Raw genomic sequence first — 21,196 nt, 5'->3', positions numbered from 1 at the left:
CAAAACTCTAAGTTGATAGGCTACAGCAGTAGAAGACCAATAAGTAAAAAACAAACAAAAAACTACATTTCCAGGTAAGTAATTAACTTTGTGTAATAAGGAAATAGTGTGTTCACTGGAATAGCATGAGAAACAGTGAACAAACATCTTAATCATCATATTGTGCTGCTTGGAATTTGTCTATATTATATTTATGGTTATTGTTTTATTACCATATCATTTTCACTGGTATTAACCCCCCCCCAATTTGTAAATTCACTGAGAACTTTTCCATCACATACATTTCTATTACAATATCTAGCCAGTTATCAATATTAGGCCTTTCAGGAAGCAACCATTTCCGTGTCACTGCTTTTTTTACTTGCAGCTAAAAGTATGCCCATTGCATTGCCCATTGATATTTATCTTTACTCCCCAAACAAATGGATATATTCCCCAAGTATAGAGCTTTGCTTTCAAAGGGTATTTTCATCATAAATATATTTTGAAGGGCTTCACGTATCTCTTCCCAGTATTCTTTAATTTTGGGGCAAGACCGAAATATGTGGTGGTGATCAGCGACCATGCCGCCTATATCTCCAGCACATAGGGCCTCGGCATAGAAATGGGCCTTTTGTACAGGGGTGGTGAAATATCTAATAACATTTTTCCAGCAGAATTCCCACCAACTCTGGGATCTAGTAGAAGCCCACTGAAAGCCACCTGTAAAAATCTTCATTTTCCAGAGCATATTTTTCTTTGAACATTTGAAAGCTATGAAGCTCCCCATTCTTCATTATATTACAAAAGGATGTTATTCCCTTGGTTACCCAATACTTGAATCTACCATCAAATTTATTAGGCGTAAATGCTGAGTCAAAAGCGCACCATTTTAATATTCCTACATTATTGTCTAGTTTATATTCTTTAATGATGTCTTTCCATGTTTTGAAATACTCCCTCAACTGGGAGTGTTTGGAATAAATATAAGAGTCTAGGTAGAATATTCATTTTTATTGATTCAATTCTAGAACTCAAACTCAAAAAAGGGATTAGGTTCCACCTCATTATATCAGCTTTGATTTTGGAGTTCATGGGGCCATAATTGATCTCTGATAGTTTTGAAATGTCTTTAGGTAGTGATACTCCCAGATATCTTATTGACTCTGTGTGCCACTTCAGGGGATACTTACTTCTAATTGTATTTGGAGGATTATAATTATATGTCATTAGTTTGGTTTTTTAAACATTCAATTTGTACCCCGATAAGAGGCCAAATTCCTCCAGCCTTGTCATCAATTCTGGAAAGGTAGTGGAGGGATCTTCTAGGAATATCAAGACATTATCTGCGCAAAGTGCTATTTTCTGCTCGGCACCGTCCATATTAATACCCTTAATTCTCCTGTTTTGTCTTATTTCCTGGGCTAAGGGCTCAATATATAGGGCAAAGAGCAGTGGGGACCATGGGCACCCTTGACGTGTGCCTCTCTCCAACTCTGAATACTTTTTATTATGATCTCATGAAATCCAAATTTATACAAAACAGACTTATATATCCAGCCAACAGAATCAAAAGCTTTTTCAGCATCTAAACTAATTAAAACTCCCTTTAGTTTATTCCTTCTTATATGGCTCATGATATGTAATGTACGTCTAATATTGTCTTGGGTCTGTCGGTGTCGTATGAAGACTGTCTGATCATAATGTATTAATTGGGGTAGTATATTTTCCATCCTTTTAGTCATAATAGATGTATTTTTGCATGGCCTAATTTGGGGATTTCAAGTTCCCTGCCATCTCCTCTTTCTGGATCTGGACAGTACCAGATTTTGTGGATTTCGCCGACTTTTCAGAAGGTCGACAATTCTGTATTATAAATCCTTTTTTTTGATTGGTCTTATGTCATATTCTAATATAAAGTTTAACTTTTTGAATTAAATTACGGAAAAATTTAAAAAGAAATAAAAAAACCTCCACAATATTCTATTTTTTTTAGATGCACCAGTATAACCACACATAACAACAGTGGTATGCTGAAGAGCATCTCTGAACATCTGTCAACTCTAAGTGGATAGGCTACAACAGTAGAAGACCAATATGTAAAAAAAAAAAAAAAAAAAAACCTTTCCAGCGAAGTAATTCACTTTGTGTAATAAGGAAATAGTGTGTTCACTAGCACACAGTCAAAGATAAAACTTCATGGAAAGGCTCAGGTCTAAATTTCCAGATAAGCAATTCTGTTTGCGTAATAAGGAAATAGTTTGTTCAGATAGTCCTGAATTGACTTGACCTTTGCCTTATTGGATAGCTTATGATATCTTACTCACCATGAAGTTATGTATTTGTTTAATAATCTCAATGTACAGTATCATATTCTATCAACTTGATGACCCTGGATGTAGTAAGATAAAAGAAGGTTACAGAAAACTCAAATCATTTTTGAAGTCTTAAGGGTAATTGTGGGAATTGATGAAATGGAAAATGGCAAAGAAAAAAGTACAAGGTTTCTTTGGCTAACCTTTTCTTTGTTTGTCGCATTGGCAGTTAAACAATACGATATTGCACTACTACTTTTTTTCAGGACAGAACAAGCTCAAATGAGGCAATGGTATGATACAGGGGAAATTTACATTTTGCCCTTTCTTTTGGTTATTGTCCATTAAATTTGTATGTTAAATCCATATGTAAATCAATAACATTTAAATGACAAAATGTATAACCAGCCTTCTTGAGGGAGGGAGCCATAGCATCACAATAGCCTGCAACAGCCTGAGAAACAGTGAACAAACATCTTAATCATCACATTGTGCTGCTTGACATCAACTGCTGGACTGTCTATATTATATTTATGGTTATTGTTTTATTACCATATCATTTTCGCTGGTATTAACCCCCCCCACCCCCTTAAAATGCCCAAGCAGTGGTTGCTGCTGAGCTGAAAAATGACACAGAAGAAAACTTAAACCTGTTTTTTTATTTATTTAAAAACATTTATTTAAGTTTTTATTAATTTTCCACAATTTGTTGCACAACTATGTACATCCAGGGAATGACATACCAGAGACAGAGAGTACAAGCATATACAGTATCTCATACAATGCCGATGCATTATACCTTACATACATGTGTTTATCTTGTTAATAATCAGTAAAAATAAAAATAGAAGGGTTTCCATCAATTCATATTGGTACAAAATCTTCTCTTAAAGGGATCACATAGTCAACCTACCTTTCCCAGCATTTCCAAAATTTGTCAATTTGTAAATTCACTGAGAACTTTTCCATCACATACATTTCTATTACAATATCTAGCCAGTTATCAATATTAGGCCTTTCAGGAAGCAACCATTTCTGTGTCACTGCTTTTTTACTTGCAGCTAAAAGTATGCCTATTGCATTGCCCATTGATATTTTATCTTTACTCCCCAAACCAAGGGATATATTCCCCAAGTATAGAGCTTTGCTTTCAAAGGGTATTTTCATCATAAATATATTTTGAAGGGCTTCACGTATCTCTTCCCAGTATTCTTTAATTTTCGGGCAAGACCAAATATATGTGGTCGTGATCAACTACCATGCCGCCCATATCCCCAGCACATTCTATGCCTCGGCATAGAAATGGGCCTTTTGTACAGGGGTGGTGAAATATCTAATAACATTTTTCCAGCAGAATTTCCGCCAACTCTGGGATCTAGTAGAAGCCCACTGAAAGCCACAGATGTCCAACCATTCCTCATGGGAGATCACCATTTCACCATCTCCTTCCCATTCATCCCGTATATATATATATAGTGTTGGGTGTTGTTTTAATTTTAGGAGTCCTCTATATAATCTTGAAATAATCCCAAATAGATTTTCTGCTTCACGTTTTGTGAAGGTCTTCACTATTTAGTTTCCCTTGTTATCATCGCCCCTATTCTTTATATGCTGGTCAAAAAAGGGTCTAATTTGGAGATACCTGTAAAAATCTTCATTTTACAGAGTATATTTTTCTTTGAACATTTGAAAGCTATGAAGCTCCCCATTCTTCATTATATTACAAAAGGATGTTATTCCCTTGGTTACCCAATACTTGAATCTACCATCAAATTTATTAGGCGTAAATGCTGAGTTAAAAGCGCAAACTCAAAAAAGGGATTAGGTTCCACCTCATTATATCAGCTTTAATTTTGGAGTTCATGGGGCCATAATTGATCTCTGATAGTTTTGAAATGTCTTTAGGTAGTGATACTCCCAGATATCTTATTGACTCTGTGTGCCACCTCAGGGGATACTTACTTCTAATTGTATTTGGAGGATTATAATTATATGTCATTAGTTTGGTTTTTTAAACATTCAATTTGTACCCCGAAAATTCCTCCAGCCTTGTCATCAATTCTGGAAAGGTAGTGGAGGGATCTTCTAGGAATATCAAGACATTATCTGCGTAAAGTGCCATTTTCTGCTCGGCACCGTCCATATTAATACCCTTAATTCTCCTGTTTTGTCTTATGTCCTGAGCTAAGGGCTCAATATATATAGGGCAAAGAGCAGTGGGGACCATGGGCACCCTTGACGTGTGCCTCTCTCCAACTCAATGGGGTCTGACAAGTGGCCATTTATTTTTATTCTAGCATTGGGTTTATTTTATTACACCTGAATACTGAATCATAATAATTTTCTCATGAAATCCAAATTTATACAAAACCTGTCACATTTCATGTTTGTCATGTCATGTTTTATGTTTAGTTATTGTTATTGGTTAGGTTATTGTCATGTCACGTATTATGTTAGTCTAGTATCACCACGTTTTTATGTTTCATGTCATGTTATGTTTCATGTTTAATTGTTATTCTTGCCATGTCATGTTATTTAGTTTATTATTATGCCATGTCATGTTATTTAGTTGATTTCCATTATCTTGCTGCTCTCAAGCTAATTGTCTACACCTGTCTTCACCTGCATATAAAGCTCAGTTTCATGTCTTGTCTTTGCGGAATTGTTTGCCTCCTGTTCGTCAGTGTGTCTTTTGAGCAGTTTTGTCAAGCAATTGTCTACCCGTTACGGTCCAAGCCTGTTTATTGACCAAAGATTATTGACTTCTGTTTTGTTTACCATTGCCTGCCTGTACCACGATTTTGCCTGCTGTCTTTGTACTTTTGTACAAGGCCTCGGTCTTGATTCCGTCATCGACCCTGAGCCTGCCTACTGCCCGCCTGTACTTCTGCCCCGCTGACAGCTTTCCTGGCTACCAGACTTCTTGCATGGTGTACCAATTACGAGACTGCCTTCTCCCTCGGTACTCCGCTTTGGTTTTCTGGCTGGATTTTACGTGTACGAACATTGCTTGTTTTTGACTATGCTCTCTGGATATTCCTCAAATAAAGCCCTGATGGGACTTTACTTCACTATTGTTTCTGAGTCGTGTGTTTTGGGTCCAAACCCCCCACGCACCCGTCTCAAAACCTTGTATAAGTGTATCCAGCCGACAGAATCAAAAGCTTTTTCAGCGTCTAAACGAATTAAAATGGCCTATGTAATGTACGTCTAATATTGTCTTGGGTCTATTGGTGTCGTGTGAAGCCTGTCTGATCATAATGTATGAATTGGGGTTGTATATTTTCCATCCTTTTAGAGATAATAGATGTATATATTATTATATATATTATAGTCCACATTGAGGACCGATACCGGCCTATATGAACCACACTCTGATCTATTTTTACCTTCTTTAGGGATAAAGCCTAGTATTACATCTAAAGATGTCCAAATACTTATGGACTGCACTTAAGGTGGTGTTCAGTCTGATCAGTCTGTCCTGGCATACTTGAGAACATATCAGTAAACACCCTGCAGCTGACCTATGTCTGTCTGCTGCCCAGGGGTGAGATGGCCTCTCATCCATTATGACTTCCAGGGAGACTAGCAGAGCAATGGTCCATGCTAGTTTATTATGTCTAGGCACTGTCTCCGGACATGACCCTGTAAAATTCACAAAACCAACCAATACAAAGTGACTGGCCAGATCCATGGCAAATCTTTTGAAGGAGACTTTCATAAATTGGAAGGGAGCTTTTGGAGTGGCCAGGGGATTTACTATCTGACCTTCTGGGCAAATCTGGACATTAGCTTGAATACCTGACTAATACAATTGACCCATGAAATATGATATCACAACCACCATTCAACATGAATAGGCTACCAGGCAGCCTTGTTGCTTGATCCCCCCAAGGGGATCCAATGTAGGACTGGATAGCAGGCTTCTTCCTCTGATCATAATTGCATTACATTACAAGGCATTTAGCAGACGCTCTTATCCAGAGCAACCCCGAGTATAACTCATGTTAGTTTGATGGACAGATAACCCAACAATCGCTGGACTTCGGAGCTCTTAATTTTTTCCTGACATGAAATTGCACGTCAGATATTCCAATGAGGTAATAGCTATAATGACTGGTTTATTTAGTACACGCCCTGCGGAGCATATGCTTCAGCATTCTGGTGTCTGTCTCCGCGCGTCAGACATTAGCAGAAAAACACTGAGCATTGTGTCCGACTGATTTGGGATAACATGTTGGGACGATAAACCAATAACGAATAATATGGCTTCCTGTGTCACAGACTGCGTCTCGAGACGCTTAAGCAATTTATTTGAGCAATTTGGGGGTTATGTGGGCAGCAACCCCTTACCGTTTTTCATAATTCCTCTATTTCTCTCCGCTTGTTTAGGAGGGGGATTCTATTTTCTAGAAGACAGAGAGGCGAATGACATCGAAGATCAATTTACCCCGGTGAACGGACCTGCCAAGTACGAAAGACGTTTTGTCATGGAAAACTTTCCTTACAGCAATAATTCAATGTTTTCAAGTCAGAGGCTCTACACCGAAGGAACATATGCATCTTTCATAGCAAAAAATAAACGTAATGTACTGACAAATGAGATTTTTAAACAAATAATCACTTTGGACGAAACAATTCGCAACGTACCCGTGAAAGCCGACCAGGAGACAATAAACTTTTCCAACATTTGCGCCAAGTCGAATGATATGTGCGTCTCCAATGCGATATTAGAAATTATTGATTACAACAATGAAATGGTGCCGCAAACCAAAATTACATTTCCAACGTATAGGAACGGATCAGAAGTATATTTTCTGGGCTCTGAAGTCGGTGGAGTGACTCTGAGTGAAGATAATGTTGTCGAAAATGCTAAGGCAATAAGACTATATTACTATTTATGGGAAGATGAGGCCTATCGACAAAAGGTCAATTTATGGCTGGACGAATTCGTGAAAATTGTATCAAATTACACAACTGCAAATTCCTTTGAGGTATGTAGAATTCTCTTTTCGATCATGTTTAGCCTACTCCTTGATCAACTGATGCAACAGGGTTTGAACGTGCTCGTGAGAAGTGTATACTGTATTAATGTATATTAATTACAATATATTATAATGTATTTTTAATATAATTTAAATATTATATTCTTGTGTATTATCGTTGCAGGTGTCTTATTTCACTTCTCGATCACGGCAGGAGGAGCTTGAGGCAAATACGAAAGAAGTGATCCCTTTATTTTCAGTGACATACTTCCTTGTGATCACTTTCTCAATCGTATCTTGCTTGAGGTAGCCTACATTTTGTTACTTTGGATTCACACCATACTTACTGACTTTCTGGCCTATACTGTACATTGCTTCTGTAACAGTCGATTGGCTTATTTATCACAGCGTTACGCTATAACGTTTGAAAATTAATTACTCTCAATAATTTCGATTTTCTGTTGAGGTTATAGATGTAAGGATTATTGAAGGCAGGTGGTACATTTTCAACATAACTTGAGTTGAGTAGCATTAGTATTGTATTATCTCGTTAAACCAAGCAGACTGTGCAAGTCCAGCATTTCAACTGGTATAGAAAACTGATGAATGGATGGACAGACTGGTAGTATTTTACCAGGTCTTGTTTATTTTCCATGTTGGCCCAATGTACAGTGGGCTCAAATTATTGGCATCCCCTGGCAATACACAAAAATATATATTTTTCTTCAAATACTGTATTTTATTCATGTTTCAAAGGAACCAACCAAAATCATACATTAATTTAGGCCTAATAAAAAACGCAAATAAAGGTTTCATAATTAATGGCACCCCTGGTTTAGTAGGCTACATGCTGCATCCACCTCTTACAAAGATAAGAGCATGAAGTCTTTTCCTGTAATACTAAACAAGGTTTGACAAGGTCAGTTCCATATCGCGGACTCAAGAAAACTTAAATATAAACTTGAAGTCTGCCTTGCTTGAGCTTTATGCGGCATGTCCACAACAGTGAATCCTGAATCAGGTGATACAGATCAATCCAGCTCATATAGGTTTAAACTGGTTTAAACCCAAAAATGGGCAGTCATGGTGAACTTTAAAAGCAATTTCCAATCACACACAGAAAATAAATATTTAGCATGGAGTCCGGAAAACTGGGCTTTATTTTTACACAGCATACAACACATTTTTTCTTATATTCAATAAAAAAGCATACCTCAACTGTAGCACAGTAATGGGAGCTAGCTGCTTTGCCAAACATTATTGTGTTTGTTGTCACAAATGTAAAACAGGTGACCTATACATTTCCATACATAACCTCGTTGACCATAATTGTGCTGGTGACGATGATATGCAGAACTACTAAAGATCTATGAAGCAAAATTTAAGCAGTGTACCCTAGTGTGCCTCACTCTCTCTAAATATTTTCAAATGGCTAAATTGTTGTAAATAATAAAATAATCATATATTTTATAAGTAATCAACTGTTTTGACTCATGAAACTTTTGCATCATTTTCAAAGTGACAATTACAATATTTTCATCAGTATAGTAAGATACGATAAGATAAGATATCCAGGGGGTCGAAAAAGAGTACAATGAAATTCCCTACTTAGGGACACAAAAATATGAACTTCCCTCCATTTTTGTCAGTTGCCCCTTTTCTGTACTCAGTTCACAAAAAAAAAAAAAACTTTTGTTTGGCTTTGAAAAACTAAATTTTAAAGAAAGGTACGGGACAAAGATATTTATACTCAAAAAATCTATCAAATGTACAGTGCTGTGCAAAGGTCTTAGGCACCTGTATAACATTCTGTACAGATAAGATTCTTTCAAAATTTCAATGAAAGGTCCTAAATAAATGTACTATACATTCATACATTTAAAAACTGAATCAAATTAATATTTTTTGTGACCACCCTTCGGCATTAAAACTGCATCACTTCTCTGACATATAGAACTGCAGGACAGCGTTGGCTAAGACAATCAGCAGGGAGGTTGTTCCAAACAAAGTAACTGTTATAAAATGCAAATTAAATTACAGGAAAACACATCAATTATCAATTATTTTTGGTTAAGATAAACCAAAGTTTAAAATCTCCTCATTTGTTTATGATTTACAAAAGAGTACCATTGGGACATAAAAGCACAGAAAAAGTTTTAAATATGGATTTCTTTGTAAGCAGCGCATTCACAGAATGTGGACAAGAAACAAAAATGTGAAACCACATCTCATTCAGTCTCACACTTAACTAAAAATAAATGGCATTCCTAATTGGTTGCTAGTCTAAACATTCATGCAGAATATGGTTATTTGAAACAAGTGTTTATGTCCTGGAAAATAATGCAGATATTATCGATTAACATAAAATGAACATACTTTACAATTGTAACATCAAACAACATTTACATTTGCTTAAATTGAACACAAACCGTTTGGGATCACCTCAAACATAATGTGAATGATTGTAATTGAGTAAGAAGTGACAAATTAAGGGAAGTAGTAGACATGTCGGGTTCAAGAAGCTTGCATATGTAGGCTACTGTATTTTCTCTCCATTGAGAATCTAGTTATCTTGTATAGTGTAAGCACAAAGAAATCCAGCCGATTAATTTGGCCCTGCCCAGCAAAAACATTCTCAAGCTATACGGGGAACCTCCATAATACATTATAAATATTTTCATAGCATTCTCAAATGTCCTTGTACAAATATACAATTTAATTTAAAATAATACTTTTATTTACTTGCTTTCTGATATTGCCACCACACTGAAACATTAAATTATGCCTTGGCCTATATTGTTATTCATGACTTCCCAGTGCATGTCAAGAAAAATAATATAGGCCAAAGCCTAAAGTTTATATAATTTATATTTAATGTTTCAGTATGGTGGCATTATCATTAAGTAAATCAAAGTCATCTTACATGTGTATTATGTTTGCCTACCTTATATACATTTTTGTAGTACACCTTAGTACAACTTATCCTGATCAAGCAGTGGAGGGCAGATGGTTGGATTGCACTGAATGAGAGAGCTGGACAGAATGAATGGTGTCTGTTTCAAATGGATTTTGTTGGGGGATTAATTTGGGGTGTAGGTTACTATTGTGTAGGGAAAAAAAGTTATTGTACTGTTAGACTGTATTGAGTTATTTTCATCTTTAAATATTATTTGTGCATTGTTTGTGCATATGACAAATATTATTTGTGCATTGCCAGTCAGGGGTGTCCCACTGTATAATTCTTAGTCACATGAAATATGCAATTTTGGTTTCATATTTGATGGAGTTTTTATTTTATTTAAAAACAAATATTTTGTTAACTGAACAGCACAATTTGAGTTCATTCGACTTTATTAAGCCATGCCAACATATAATTATTGTCAGAGGTAAGAATCTTGAACCTTGACAGCTGAGCAAACTGAAAAGTGTGGTTGTGATCAGTTACCTAAGTTACCTAATTAGTTAATTTAATTAAAAAATGTTTTACAGTGAATGCCATGTTATCTGGGGAAGAACACAGTAATGATGAGAGCTTTTCTTTCCATTTAGTGAGTGGTGAATTGTAATAGTTGTTTCCTTTTTATTTTTTAAACATTTCATCAGGTTGGATCATGTATGGAACAAGGTGTGGGTGGCGACCTTTGGGGTCCTCTCTGCTGGTCTGGCAGTACTGTCCAGTTTTGGGCTGCTGCTGTACAGTGGTGTGCCCTTTGCCATGACTGTAGCCACTGCTCCTTTCCTGATACTTGGTGAGACATTTACATTTACATTGAAAGTGTGAGGGTAAGGTCAAAAGAAGAAAGGAGGGAGGGAAAGGTAGACTTGGTGGACTCAGGTTGAAGTCACCCAGGAGGATCAGGGGAGTGCCAGAAAGAGTTTGCATGGAAAAGTAACAGAAACCGCACGAAATTCAAAAGAGGAGAAGGAGAAGGATGAGGAGAAGACACTAGATCTCCATGAGGATGAGATTAGGAGACCTGTGCCACCTCCTCTGCCAGAGGTTCTGGGTGTGTGGGGAAAAAGAGAAGGCAGAGGAAAGGGCAGCTTGGGTGGCTGTGTTCTCTTGTGAGAGCCAGGTTTCTGTTAAGGCAAGAATGTCAAGGTTGAGGTGGGAGGCAAAGGCTGATATAAATCTGTTTTCTGGATGGTGGACTGGCAGTTCCAGAGGCCACCAGCCACACAGAGATCAACACCAGCAGATCTGGGAGGGATGATCAGGTTAGAGATATTCCGGCCTGACTGGGACCTGGGGAGAGGAGAGAGGACAGGAATGGGGAGGAAACACATGGATAGAGAACTAGGGTGGACAAAAGGAATCCTATGCAGTGAAGTGAGGGCAGGCAGCAAAAACAATAGTCAGGCTCTCAGACAGCCTCAATGGACACCCGTATATAGACACCCTCGACTTTGTATGCCTGCGACTACACCAAGGCAAGTAGACAAGGCTGCTGCACCCAGCTGCCGCTGGTGCGCTACACAATCACTTAAATAACCAGAGTCACAGAAAATGCTGCTGGAGAACACTAATGCACACTGACGTGAGCTCAGCTGTGCCAGTAATTATACCGTGAACAGGGTGCAAACTAATGACTCCTCCTACAACAAAAGCTGTGGCCTGCCAGCCAGTGGCGACAACAGCCTAACTCAATAGCCTAGCTCACCTGGGAGAATTACACACACAACCAAGTTTCACTGCAATCTAAATAAACAGCACTTGTACTAACTAACAAACAAACAAACAAATAAAGAGCAGAATCACTACAGTGACAACTAAACTTAGTTAGAAACGGCACAAACAAATGATACTTAGCTAATCCGGGAGAAAATGCTACAAACCCACTGGAGAACACTAATGCACACTAATACGACATTTTACCTTAGTGTGTTATGTGCGACCCTGAGAACCCAGATGCAGACCAGTGGATATTCCAAAACATAGTTTATTACAGTCCAAGACCAAAGCCAAGAGATCACTAGACATCCAAGCCAAAACGAAATGGAAGAAACAATTCAAAAATCCAGAAAATCAGAAGGCGAAGGTACATAGGGGGTAGGCAAAAATCATAGTTGAATAAGCAGAATCAAGTCAAAACCAAATAAACAGAAGTGCAAACAAATCAGAAGGGCTAGGCAAACTTGGAAATCAGGCAAAGGGTTATCAAAGAGAATCTCAAACAGGCATACTGGTAACTCAGCTCTGAATAATGATCAACATTCTGATAATGAACACTGCGGAGACTGAGGTTAATACATGAGGGAAGGTGACAGTCAAGGCGGGGCTCGGGTGTGACATACTGTTCAGAGGACCCAGAGGCAGACCAGGGAGTATGCAAAAATGTTGTCTTTAATCAGTCCAGAATCAAGCCAGGTAAACAGAGCTCAAACAATGCCAGAATCGAGATGCAAAAGAATGGTCATAGCAGGGGTCTATAATCCGAGAGTCACAGGCTGAAGTACAAAAAGGGCTAGGCAAAAACGAAGTTGAAGAAGGCAGAAGGAAAAAGTCAAAAACCAAGGATAAGGCAAACTCGGTGTCAATGGCAAAGGGTGTCGTTCTTGAATCTCAAATATACAGGCTTCGATGAATCAGCGACTGGATATTGATCAACGTTCTGACAAAGAACATTGCAGAGACTGGGGTTTAAATACATGAGGGAAGTTGACAAAGTAGGCGGGGCACAGGAGTGAGGTGGGCTAAACAAATGGACAACAGGTGGAGAACATAATAGGGTAATGATACAATGAAAAGGGGGAAACGAAAAAGCGGACTGGATGCACAGACTAACACGTAGGCTAGTATTTTTGAAAACTGCATTGTCTTATTTTCTGAGGCTAATGGGCTAATGTTCGAAAATAATTCAAAAAGGAATTTCAGGGTCCTACCCTAGGCCTACAAGTAAACATTGACTGCAGCAGAAGACATGGGACAGTTTGTGAAAACAACTGTAACAAATGTAAGGCAAATATTACAGAATTTCAATGAACCGATGACTGTAAATGTTGATAATTTAATACATTTCAGTAGTATACCTCACTGATGATATTTCACATTGTCTGGTACAGGGGTTTAGGGGTTTGCATTCCCACTTTTGAACATTTATTGATGAACCATTTTTAAAACATAATTTTTAAAATTAATTCTGCATTAATGCTAACAAAACCATTGTTCTTCTTTCCAAGGGATTGGTGTTGATGACATGTTCATCATGATTTCCGCCTGGCAGCAGACCAACATTTGCGACCCTGTTCATCAGCGTCTGGCAGACACATACAAAGAGGCTGCCATGTCTATCACCATCACCACCCTGACAAATCTCTTGGCTTTCTACATTGGTCTCATGACACAGTTCCGCTCCGTGCAGTCTTTCTGTCTGTACACTGGAACAGCTATCCTGTTCTGTTACATCTACAATGTGACATTCTTTGGGGCTTTCATGGCACTGGATGGACAGAGAGAAGAAAAAGAATTGCACTGGTTGACGTGCAAAAAGGTTGAATTCAAAAACTCCATAGGAAGATATAAATGCAGTAGCAAATACTGTAGAGAATTACATGTTGAAACAGAAAAGAAGAAAGTACATTTAATCAATGACTTTTTTAGGGATTTCTATGGGCCTTTCTTAACAAAATTAGGGAGCAAAGCTTTTCTGACCCTACTTTATGCTACTTACCTGGCTGGCAGCATTTACAATTGCACCCAGATAAAAGAGGGTATAGACCTCAGAAACCTGGCCCCAGACACTTCCTATGTTGTTAAGTATTACAGCGATGAGGATTTGTACTTCAGTACATATGGTCCAAGTGTTATGGTGATTTTAGATGGTGAATTTCAGTATTGGAACAAAACAGAACGAGCCACTCTTAACTCAAGCTTGGAAATATTTCAAAGTCTACCATTTATTGACAAAAGCTTATTTGTCTCTTGGCTGGATATTTATGAAAATTATGCAAAAAACAGATTTCATATAAATAATGAAACTGAATTTAAATCACATTTACCTGGATTTTTAGAAAAAAAATATTTTAAGCAAGATGTTAACTTCACCAATGGCAACATTTATGCCTCCCGTTTTTTTATCCAGACTGTAAACATAACTGATGGTGATAAAGAAAAGAACATGTTGACTAAACTAAGAGAGGTTGCTGTAAATTGTTCTGATAAGAATAAGAATTATTATTTCATGGTTTATCACCCTGCATTCATCTACTTTGACCAGTATGTTGTCATAGTTAATAATACTATTCAGAATATTCTCGTGGCCACAGCAGCCATGTTGGTCATCTCCCTCTTGCTGATTCCAAATATTATCTGCTCTCTGTGGGTGACCTTTGCCATTGCCTCTGTCATTATTGGTGTTGTTGGCTTCATGACCTTATGGGATGTTAATCTTGATTCCATATCCATGATCAATCTGGTCATCTGCATTGGGTTTTCTGTGGATTTCTCTGCGCACATTGCTTATGCTTTTATCTCAAGCAGTGAAGTTAAACCCGATAAGAAGGCTGTTGATGCACTCCACAAACTAGGCTATCCCATAGTCCAGGGGGCTGTTTCAACCATACTGGGGTTGGTGGCGCTGTCCACATCTCCGAGCTACATCTTCAGAACCTTCTTCAAAATCCTGTTCCTAGTCATCCTGTTTGGGGCAGCACATGGAATTGCTTTCATTCCAGTTTTTCTTACTTTCTTTTTCTGCGACTCCTCTGCCAAAGTCAACAATGAAAATGAAGAAAGTGATGCTGGGTCAGATGAGATAAGTGTCACTGGGCAAAAATATGAAAATAATGATGCTTGGCCAAACAATGAGAACACGTATCGTCGGTCAGAAAATGAGAAAAACTATTCTGGGGCAAAAAATGGACAAAGGGACACAATCAACGGAAACATACACAGTTCTGCTAATCAAGGATATGCTCATGATATTCACTTGGACCCTGACTGTTTCTGACATTGGCCATTCTAAAATGGCAAGTTACAGGTAAGAAAAACCAGTGAAGGGTTTGGGTGGCACTTAACACGCAAAAGTGAGTAGCAGCTTTTTTCAACTTAAAAGCAATTGCTAAATTAAAACTTTTGTTCTTTTTGAAGGCCCAGGAGATACATGCCTTTATTACTTCCAAACATAATCCATCTACTGCTAGTCCGAAATACAGCTGCTCAGCTTCTCTCTGGCACGAGGAAGAGAGATCACATCACACTAAGTCCTCCCCCTCAATTGATACCAAAATTATTGTCCTAAGACATACTTCTTCTCATTAGCCTATGAGTTTGTCTGAAGTATTGCTCAATGTATTATGTCTTGTGTGTAATGTGTAATCTTATTTTAATGCATGCATCTTATTTAACTCTGTACAGCACTTTGGCCAATTTGTTATTTTAAATGTGCTATGTAAAAGTTGGCTTGATTTATGGTGTCATCATCCCTCTACCAATTTCAAGATGCTGACAAACTATGCGCTGGCATATTCTATATAGGCAATACAGGCCCACTGCTTCTTTAAGTGATTTTGTGATTTTTTTAAGTGACATCTGTATTATGAGTAATATGTTTGCAATGTTGAACAATAAAATGTGATTTTTCAATGCCATTTAGTTTGAATCTACTGTAATTTACCGTTAAAACCCAAATTGTAATAGTCTATGCAGCAATAATTATTTCATTCTAAAGTTTCTTTCAGTAAAATACATTATAGTTCTCTGAACAGCTGGATAACCCCGTAAAAGAATACACCAAATTTTGGGAAATATACCTTTTTTCCGACTTACCCAGACTTAAATGAGATGTTCAATTTAATTTGTGTGCATTCACTGGCTCTGTTTCCATTTTAGCATAATCTGTTAGCTTAGCAAAGTTCATTAGCTTAAAGACTTGAAGCCTATAGGAGTCAGGAGCCTACCTCCTTCAATGTGAAGAATTACCCCTTACAGCAACTCTGAAGCCGTCTTATTTACCTGAGGTATCATGTTTATTTGAAATACACGTGCAGCAAAAGAATTGTAAAAATGAGAGATGTTGTTTTCTGAGAAGTTAGACGGTTGGAACTATGGCCGCTGAACACACACGCATCCTTCAGTCTTCTGCTGTCCTTCAGTCTTTTGGAGTCTCTAACTAAATTATATTGTGGGTCTTATGAGGTATAAAATACTGCATTTTTCTTACCTAAAACATGTATTATCCAACCTGCGGCACAACACCCTGTGCGACTATGCTCGCAATGCTCACTGATTTGCAAACTGGTATTGTTTTATAAATAGAAATGTAGTCTTTGCTTTGATAATAAGCAATAGTATATTGCAAGTAATAGCAAGAGTTCCAGTGATGCAATTTGGGCAGTTACACAGAATAAGGCCCCACACCATTGGCTGTGGCAATTAGAATAGTTTTCAACCAATGAGCTTGAATTATTGTACAGCTGTACAATGCCTGTCAACTGTATATTTTGAAACCAGAAGGACTATGAACACAGACAGAGGGTGAGTCAACATGTCAGTGTTAACACAAATCTTACCTATTGTACCTTTAAAACAAATATGGAGCAGGAGGCAGAGACACTAATCGAACCCAGACAAAAAGGAATGACTTGGACGTATAACAGAGAACAGAAAACGCTGTACCCACATCTTCTATGTGGCACCCTTGCTATAGAGACTAGCAAGCAGAAAAATAAAGAGAAGAAAGACGATTGTGCCAAGTAAAATTGTAACTGAAACATTTCATGATAGAATGTACTAAATTTTTCTGATGGAACTTAGTCAATCAACATTCAATAAAACACAATTGTTCAAATAAATTATTCTCCCCCTCATACAAAAACTGAAAGAAGATGAATGATCTGCCTATCAATCTCTTAGGCCAAATAAATCTTATTCAAATGATTTGGCTTCCAAAGTTTGTTTCTTTTTCAAAATATACCTATAACTCCACCTAAGTCATATTTAAAAGTATTACATTGAATCATACTCTATGACATGCATGCAGTTCATTGTGAAAGAAGAACTCTTTTGCAACACAAGAACCGCCTCCCAATAATGTGATTTAGTTCAACCAAAACACGACCCCCTTTGTCTGTGAAACAGCCACATACTTCAATTCCATCAGATGACTCTTGCTGTTCTCAGATATATGACCATTTCATTCTGCAGGGGGCCAGTGTAGGGTCGGGGCAGGGTGGAGGGCCATTAGCGACTGAGGTTCAAACTCACAATACAGAAAGTGGCATACAACAATAGGACCTTCTCCCGGGACACAGAGAGGAACAGAAACTAACCCAGAGGTGGTAATTGGAAAGAACAGAAATTAAGCCCAAAAAACAGCTGTACAAAATAAACAACCCTCAGAAAACAGGGCGAATACACAAACCAAATATAGTGCTGGGAAGTGAGCACTGTGAGTAATAATAGTGAATTTCCCAAGTAAAAGTACAACCTAGCAAAAACCGCTAGGCACGAAACAAAAACCCATGAGGCGCAGCTCAGGAAGAAAAACACAAACTAAAATACAATACCGGGGACAACGTCCCTCTACCACCGGCTCACACAAGCCCCAAACAAGAAGGAAGAAAGGAAAACCTTTCAGGAAGGCGTCGGTGAACAAACACCACAACCGAGCACCTTCCTTACCTATTTTTTGGTAGTCTCAGAGAGTTCTGATAAACAAACCCACACCGTACCTGACTCTACCAGTACAGCGTCTACCTGGTGTCTTACCAGCAAGTGCGAACGTTGAACACAAAAGCAATGAAGGGAGTCAGCACTGGCTTTAAATACTCTTGGGGAAGGTAATTCCCCAGGAGTTAATGAGGAACAGGTGGAACTAATGATCCTCGGCCCTCTGGTGGACCCACCGGGTACTACCTCCCACCATGACAGCCAGACACTGTGATGCAGCCAATACCAGATGGGAACCCAGGCCTTGATGCAAATCTATTCCCAGTGACAACAGCCATCATCTGCAGAAAGTGATCCAGTACTACAGGGTGAACATAGTAGTCATGCAGCTGCCTTAACATTTCATCTGGAACCCTGAAGGTTGAAATAGCCTCCTTGAACTCCTCGCCATAGTACACGTCTCCCAGCTGTCGGAAGACTGAACCATACTGAAATCCGGCCTGAGAGAGGGCAGTGTAAGCCTGCTCCGCCGTCATAAGTGACTGGTATCTTTTGAAGACAAAATCCAGAGAGATGTTCTTTTCCTCAGGAGCCACTGATCCATTTTCCCATTTAATTGCACCAGAGGCATAGGTAGCTGACTGAGAATGTATTTAAAATTCTGCTGTTTTCTCTGATGGCTCAACCTGTACTTTCATTTTGGAGGAGTTCTCACTGAGTATAAATGAACTTTGGAAACTGATACTGAGCTGCAGTGAGCTAAGAGGCATATTTGACTTCATACTGGCTATGAAGGATGCATCTAAAATGTAAAGGAACAGATTCTTGTTGTTGAAGGAGGTCTTCAACTTTTGGTGAAGAGAGTCAACTGCATCTGCCTCACCTGATAGGGTACAAGACTGAGGGCTGTTGAAGGCAGCTAAGCAGACCTTCCCTGAGTAAGCAGGCAGGAACCTCAGGATTTCTGATACCTCTATGTTACTGACAACAAGCATCTTCCCTCCTGTCAACTTGCTCTGCAACATACTGCGGAAATGTATCACCTTTACTGCATCCCCAAGAGACAGCAGACCAGAGCAATGGGCAGCGGCAACCTCTCCTACAGCGTGCCCAAGTATGGCATCAGGTCTAACACCCCAGTGCTTTAGAAGGCTGAAAATGGCAACCTGGATAGCAAAGAGAAGGGGTTGGACAACATCTGGTTTTGAATAATCATCATTGTCATAGTCATTTTCCAGTTTTTGCGAAATGATAGTGCTTTTGTAATTCAGAAACAGGTTCTCAACCTCCTTCATCTTTTCTCTGAAAATTGGCTCCTCTTTCAACAGTTCCTTGCACATGCTTCTGTAGGTCACGCCATTTCCACAAAACACAAAAACTAACTTTTAGTCTGATTTTAATGGCACAAAGCTTTGTGCTAATCTGAGTTGCTCCTGTAAGTCACAGAGAGGATGTCAGAAACACTTTTCTGTATTTGTGCTTTAGGTGGCTTCTCCGACATGCTGATGTATATGCCAGAGATTTTAAATCCACTGCATTTTTTGTGGCCAGTTCTTGATGTGTGTCTGCAATTGTCATTGTAATTGAATTTTCAGAGGCTGCAGACAACACAAACAGTTTTGTTGCATCCTGAATGGAGGATCTAGAATTGTTTATCTGCCTGTACTCTCTGACAATGGCATGTGCATTGGTCCCTCCAAACCCAAAGTTATTGTTACCTGCAGCCCTTCCTGCTGTATCAGTCTTTTCCCACTTCTCGACTTCAGTGGAAATTTTCAGATTCAAAGATTTGGCATCAATACTGGTTCTGTCTCAGAGTAGGAGAGTGTGGGAACAATGGTTTCATGGTGCATTATCAGAAGCACCTTGATGAATCCTGCCATTCCAGCTGCAGATTCAGTGTGTCCAACGTTACCTTTCACAGAGCCGATGCAGAGTGCTTCTCCTGGATGTCTGGCTTTGCCAACAGCTCTGGAGATGCTACCTGCTTCTGTTGGATCCCCAACAGGGGTTCCAGTCCCATGAGCCTCTATGTACTGGATATGTGATGGATCAAACCCAGCAGAGTAAATTCTGTGCAGGAGCTCCTCCTGCTGGGCCATGGATGGCCTGGTGATTGGAGTGACAGAGCGGCCATCTTGATTGACAGCAGTTTTGCTTATGATGCCCCACACATGATCAAAGTCCTGGAGAGCCTGTACACAAGACACCATAGGAAATACTTTCATGGCTTTCATGTCACACAGGAATTTGATGGTAGTGCTACCTTAGGATCATAGATAGCTTCTGATCACAAAGGCATTTAAAATGCAAAGCTGGAAGAAAATTGAGAATGATTTAATTTGCAGTATAGCCACGATCACAACTGCAACTATAGATAACCATGGTACTACAGATACAAGAAAGTATTTGGACAATGACAATTTCTGATGCTTTGGCTCTTTACTCCCTAATGCTGGATTAGAATATTTTAAATTAATATGAGGTTAAAGTGTGCACTGCTAGCTGTAATTTGAGGGTATTTACTTCTATATATTTTTGTACATAGTCCCTCCATTTTAGGGCACCAAAAGTAACTGGACAGTTGGTTCCTCAGCTGTCTCTGATAAACCAGGTGTATTCAATTGCTTCCTTAATGCAGGTATAAGAAACCTTTCAGTATCTAGTCCTGATTCTAGGCTTTTGATTGCCTTTGGAGTCTGCTATTGGCATTTGTCAACATGAGGACAATAGTTATGGCAATGATGGTCAAGGAAGCAATTATGAGGCTGAGCAATAACACAAAAATAACAGGTAGAGATATCGGCCAAACAATAGGATTCCAAAATTAACCGTCTGGAATAACATTAAGAAGAAAGAAAGCACTGGTAAGCTCAGCAATTGCAATGACACTGGTAGGCCAAGGATGACATCTGCAGTTCATGACCAAATAATTCTCATAATAATTAAGAAAAAACCCCAAACACCTGTACAACAGATCAGAAACATTCTTCAGGAACCAGGCATGGAGGTGTTAGTGACTACTCTCTGCAAAATACTTCTCAAACAGATCTACAGAGGCTACACTGCAAGAATGCAAAGCATTCTTTAGCTGCATTAAAAGAATGCCCAGGTCACAGTAGCACCAAAAAGAGCCTGCAGAGTTCTGGAAATAGGTATTGTGGAAAGCAAGGTTGATTGGTGATGGCAAGAGCAAAATATGGAGACTAAAAGGAACTGCCCAAGAAGAAAAACACCCCTCCTCATCTGTGAACAAGATTATAGTTTGGGCACATTGCTGCAACTCCCTCCTAGCCGGTCTCCCAGCG

At 38.7% G+C, this 21,196-nt stretch overlaps 2 protein-coding genes across 2 annotated transcripts in view; one reads left to right on the top strand and one right to left on the bottom strand.

Moving 5' to 3' along the window:
* Nucleotides 1-6,553: 6,553 nt before the first annotated feature.
* LOC133126585 (patched domain-containing protein 3-like) lies at nucleotides 6,554-17,436 on the top strand. Its single transcript, XM_061238929.1, has 5 exons — nucleotides 6,554-7,288; nucleotides 7,464-7,585; nucleotides 10,883-11,028; nucleotides 13,460-15,023; nucleotides 17,424-17,436. Exons 1-5 carry the CDS (start codon nucleotides 6,560-6,562, stop codon nucleotides 17,434-17,436), a joined length of 2,574 nt encoding a protein of 857 aa, XP_061094913.1. The 5' UTR covers nucleotides 6,554-6,559.
* A 1,869-nt stretch (nucleotides 17,437-19,305) lies between these two features.
* LOC133126584 (uncharacterized) overlaps nucleotides 19,306-21,196 on the bottom strand; it is a 30,161-nt gene continuing 28,270 nt past the window's right edge. Inside the window, 2 exon segments of the mRNA XM_061238928.1 lie at nucleotides 19,306-19,321; nucleotides 19,947-20,083. Coding sequence (XP_061094912.1) covers nucleotides 19,306-19,321; nucleotides 19,947-20,083 — 153 coding nt within the window.

The sequence above is a fragment of the Conger conger genome, chromosome 4 (assembly GCF_963514075.1).
Source record: "Conger conger chromosome 4, fConCon1.1, whole genome shotgun sequence".
NCBI classification, from domain to species: domain Eukaryota; kingdom Metazoa; phylum Chordata; class Actinopteri; order Anguilliformes; family Congridae; genus Conger; species Conger conger.
This window is presented reverse-complemented; position numbering and strand designations above follow the sequence as displayed.

Bases quoted from the DNA above. Each gene is read 5' to 3' on its own strand.
- LOC133126585 (XM_061238929.1), top strand. From the start codon at position 6,560: ATGGCTTCCTGTGTCACAGACTGCGTCTCGAGACGCTTAAGCAATTTA. The intron at 7,586-10,882 runs GTAGCCTACATT...ACATTTCATCAG, and splicing joins TCAATCGTATCTTGCTTGAG to GTTGGATCATGTATGGAACA. The intron at 11,029-13,459 runs GTGAGACATTTA...CTTCTTTCCAAG, and splicing joins TGCTCCTTTCCTGATACTTG to GGATTGGTGTTGATGACATG.